General features: G+C 46.4%; 1 protein-coding gene across 1 annotated transcript in view; it reads left to right on the top strand.

Moving 5' to 3' along the window:
* The window catches only part of FOXD3 (forkhead box D3), a 1371-nt gene extending 911 nt beyond the window's left edge, over nucleotides 1-460 (top strand). The window contains 2 exon segments of the mRNA XM_010833922.1: nucleotides 4-168; nucleotides 171-460. Coding sequence (XP_010832224.1) covers nucleotides 4-168; nucleotides 171-460 — 455 coding nt within the window.
* The last annotated feature ends 4403 nt before the right edge of the window (nucleotides 461-4863 follow it).

Genomic DNA, 4863 nt, shown 5'->3' with positions numbered 1-4863 from the left:
AAGCGGCCGCCTTCGGCTCGCAACTCGGCCCGGGCCTGCAGTTGCAGCTCAACAGCTTAGGAGCCGCCGCGGCCGCCGCAGGCACGGCGGGCGCCGCGGGCACCACGGCGTCGCTCATTAAGTCCGAGCCGAGCGCGCGACCGTCGTTCAGCATCGAGAATATCATCGGAGGGGCCCTGCGGCGCCCGGGGGCTCGGCCGCGGGTGCTGGGGGCGCCGGGGTAACTGGGGGCACCGCGGGTAGCGGAGGCGGTGGCGCCGCGCAGTCCTTCCTGCGGCCGCCCGGGACCGTGCAGTCGGCAGCGCTCATGGCCACGCACCAGCCTCTTTCACTGAGTCGGACGACGGCGACCATCGCGCCGATTCTGAGCGTACCGCTCTCTGGACAGTTTCTGCAGCCTGCAGCCTCGGCTGCCGCTGCTGCCGCCGCCGCTGCTCAAGCCAAGTGGCCCGCTCAATAGGGACGCGCTGGTGGCCGGGATGCGGGGCCTGGCAGCGGCCTGGATTGTCGGCTGCAATTTGCAAGCTGCGCGCCCCGCCCCGCTCCTGGCCCCCCTGCCCAATCCTGGACTCGGCCTCTCTTCCATTTCCTCCCCCTCGACCCCTCAACACCGACCTTCGGCGGCCTCCACCCAGTCCTGCACACCTAGGCTGGCGGAGCAAACTCTCACTGCGCGCCCGCGGGGAATATCTTTCCGTACAGGTAAAACCGAAAACCGATTTTTCCAAAACTGTACCCGGACGGCGCCTGCTCTCAGTACCTGGGGGATGAGAGGGAAATTCTTTGTACATATTTGTATAAAAATTATTGACTTTCCTTTTGGGGTTTTTATTTTTTTAAGAAAAAAAAATTCAGTAGATTTAGAGCTCTGAACTTTCATTTTTTCTGAAGGTTCACTCTCCGCAGTTTTATGTGAGAAAAAATGTATAGAGACGTTGGGAGATTTTAAATATAAAATTTTCAGAAGACGAAAGTCATTCTATATAAAAGTCTGTTTATATATAATGAATATATATGGTATTCTAAATGTTATTCCATCGTGTTGTACACAACTTTGTAAATAAAATTTTTAAAGGCTCAGCTTAATGTTTCATTTAGGTGTCTGAGGTAAATGACAAGATTTTAAAATAATATTTGCATTTTATTCTTCCCAGATGAGTTTCAAGGAATGACCTTTTCAAACTTTGCTAATTCATAATTTGAGTGTAAGAAAAATTTAATTGAAAAAATATGCCTAATTTAAATTGTACTAATATTTTCTTTTAGTTTTCACATAACATGGGTGTGTAGGTGGTGATTTTCTTCCTATCAATACATTACATCTAAATGACTAGATATTTCTGAAGATAAAGTAAGCTGCCATTTAAAAAACCAACCTAATTCTAAACTTCAGCACAATTTTAATTATTTTTAAACATCAGACTTCATCTTTCACAATGGAAACTTTCCAAATGAGAGTTCTTAATCATTTCAATTAACCTTTCAAAAGAATGTTAATTCCAAACATTTCCCTCATCTTAGCATTTAAAGCCTTGATTTTTTCCAAACTATTTTCATACCCTAAGTGGAAGTGGTAATAAACCCAGTTAGCTTTTTAAACATATGTAATAGCATTTTAAATTTTGTAGTGAAATTGTATTACCTATATGAACTTCATAGATGATACATCGTTGTTTTGTTTTTTCATAATATTTTCAAATAAGATGCCTCTTTTCTATGGCAATAATCAATCCACAACATAATTTCGATATCTGAAGGGTTCCTGTAAATGTTTGTTTTCTTACCAACCCACAGCTTTTCCAAAGGCCAAGAAATAAACCTTTAATATCCTCTTAAAACAGATACACCTCACCCCGTTTCTTAAACTTTAAAAAAGTACCTTAGGCTAGTTTGGTATGAAATGGGAGATCACAAAGCAGGAATGGAGAAATGTCCTTGTGGATTATTTTTAATGTGCATTTCAGCTGTTGCAACCATAAGTATTAACGTAGAAATGAAACATCTAGATGCGGAAAGTCAGTTCCCATCACCACCAACACATCCTCAAATGACATCAATTCTAATTATTTCGTAATTAATTTAGCTGTTGCAATTACGTATGCGAAATTGCTTTTTAAAACTGGAGCGGGTAGCAGTACTGTCAGCTCGGCCCTATGCGGGTGCTGTTTGTAAAACACCGTCAGTCCCCGGCGCTGACGTCCACCTCGCCTCCCTCGTCGCGGAGATGGCTCCCGGCTGCTGATCCGAGCCTTATTTCTCTGCTGTCGGCGTGGGCTAGGGCGTCACTTTAAAAGACACTTCCTCGCAAATACCGAATTTGTCTTCCTGGTAAACAGTAAACATTATTGTGTCCTGAGTAAACATTCCTTCTGGATCAGAGTCCTAAAATAAAACAAGCTGCCGGGGGTGAGATCGTTTAACTTGATAAACAAGAACTTGATAATCAACCGCCACCGAGAGGAGCTACAGTAACCTTCACGAAGAAGAGATTATGGACCACACAGTCTACGGGCGGGTCCCTTCTAATCTCTTTTTACAAGGAAAACTAAACGGATCTAAATTTGTTTGTGTGTTGCAGCTATAAAAGTAACAAGTTGTTTCACAGTTGTGTCTGGCTAATCGGTTTTTACACAAACAGCAAATGGTACATGATTTGTGCAAACACATAGAGGTTATTTCTAAATTTAGCTTACACCCCTGGGAAAAGGGAAAGGCCGGGCTTCTTGAATTCACTTTTAGCCTCAAGAAGCTGCTGATCCAAGGCTTCTAAATGACATTGGATAACAGGGGCCTCATTCCATCCCTGATCCTTTGTTACTTATAAAATTACTCGCTCATATTTCCGCGCATAGCAGCAATACCGGCCGAGCCTGCGCCCGCGGCGTGACACTCGGCCACAAGCCGCCGCTTGAGATCCGCGGAGCATTTTCCCCCCCTGATATATTCGGCGATGGAGTGTAGAGGAGAGATCCGCCGGCAACTTTTCTTCCAGACACTTCCTAGCCTTGAACTAGAGCTTAAAGATGACCGTTTTCTTTATTTTTGGGTGGGTAGGAGACTCTTAGCCCCAGACCTCAAACCGACCAGCGACTCTTAAAAAGTCCAGGCAGATGTCAGGGATATAGGCCTGGCCATTCCCCCCGAAAAGCTCTTTTTGGTTTAAGCTTGTTAGACCACGAAGCCTTAGAGCAGCAGAAGAAAATGCAAATATCATATATAATGAACACAAGCACTTGGGCTTCAAGGGAGGGCCTGAAACCCATATTTTATATGAGCGAACGCGACCACCGGCGTCGAAAGGCACTGAAAATCCCCTTTACACTGAGATTTAAAGGCAACACGACTGATATCAGCTTTTTATTTCACTTAGGCAGATTTATTTGTAATAAAAAGAGGAAGCGGATTTTTTTTGGGCGGGGGGCGGATTTTAGCTTTCGGCTACACACCAATTTAAACTGGTTTCCACTTCCTCTGGCACTTATTTCTAAAAAGTCCATCCAGTTCCGAGGGCTGTGGCCCTTAGAACATCCCCTGGATGGAGTCCCTGAGGGGGTCCCGGTACTTAGTCACTGCTCCGGGAGTGGAGGGTGAATTCGGAGGTCCAGGGAAAAGCGAAGCAAGGCTACAATATATGCACGCTCTTTTCAGGGCTCTTGCTGCGATGGCGGACGTGGCCTGTAGGGGGCGATGAGCAGATGCAAAACTTCCCAGTTTTGTCTCCGAGGGTCCCAGACCCAAACCTGAGAGACCTTCCCTTCCAGGCTCCGAGCACCCTGACCCTCTTACCCTTTTCGTCCTCCCGGCCTGGGACACCCAGGTCGAATCTCAGAAAAGCTGTTTTTCTCGATAACTCTCTTGGAAGGGACAGAGTCCCGAGGGGAATTGGCCCTAAAGATTGGGAAGCAATAAAGTTTAGTGATGAGGAAACATAGACTTGGAAGCAATTAAGAGTTATATTTGAGGTTATTTATTTTATACGGTTTATAGAAATAGTCTTGGCAGTGAAAGGACCATGAAAGGCTGGTGTGTGTGTGTGTGCGCGCGCGCGTGCATGCATGTTTTAACGCAGGTTCCTTGAAGAACTGTTCTGAAGAGACTACGATCTGAAAGAAAGCCAGTTCCAGAGCCATGTCTATCAGACTGCACTCGTGTCCGTGATGGTGGCAAGTTGCAGCATCATTAGTGAATAAACTCCTCTCTGAGAGGTGGATGGGAGGTTGGAAGGTCTCAGAGTGCCGGGGTGGAGTGTGTGTGTGTGTGTCTATTTCATGGGAGGGAATGATAGGAAGCAGTGGAAAGAGAGAGGTCTTCCAGAGGGAAGAGAACATCCCAATCGGGACATAGGTATTTACTGACTATGACCTTGGACAAACTGCTTGGTTTCTTTGAGTCTGTCCATTCCCTTGTCTCTACAACGAGAGAGAGAATGATACTTTTAGCTTGGGCTTGCAGGACTAGGTGAGTTGGTGTCAGTGGGGGGCGGAGGGGTGGTGTTTTGTGAACTGTAAAGACCTAAGGGGATGTAAGGTGGTTTGTTAGTGGCTTCTAGAAAGACAAACGGACTTCCCTGGTGGCTCCATAAAGTCAATAAAGAATTCGCCTGCAATATAGGAGACCTGGGTTCCATCCCTGGGTCAGGAAGATCCCCTGGAGAAGGAAATGGCTACCCACTCCAGTATTATTACCTGGGAAATCCCATGAGCATAGGAAGGGTTCCGACACCACTTAGCGACTAAACCACCAACCGACAGAAAGACGAACAACTCTGTTACAAACACCTGCAGTGTTGGGCTGGGTTTTGCACCACTAGATTTAAGATGTAAAAGATGAGCAGTTCAGCCCTCCCCCCTCCCCCCGCCCCCC

This window comes from Bison bison, unplaced genomic scaffold (assembly GCF_000754665.1).
Source record: "Bison bison bison isolate TAMUID 2011002044 unplaced genomic scaffold, Bison_UMD1.0 scf7180017863957, whole genome shotgun sequence".
NCBI classification, from domain to species: Eukaryota; Metazoa; Chordata; class Mammalia; order Artiodactyla; family Bovidae; genus Bison; species Bison bison.
This window is presented reverse-complemented; position numbering and strand designations above follow the sequence as displayed.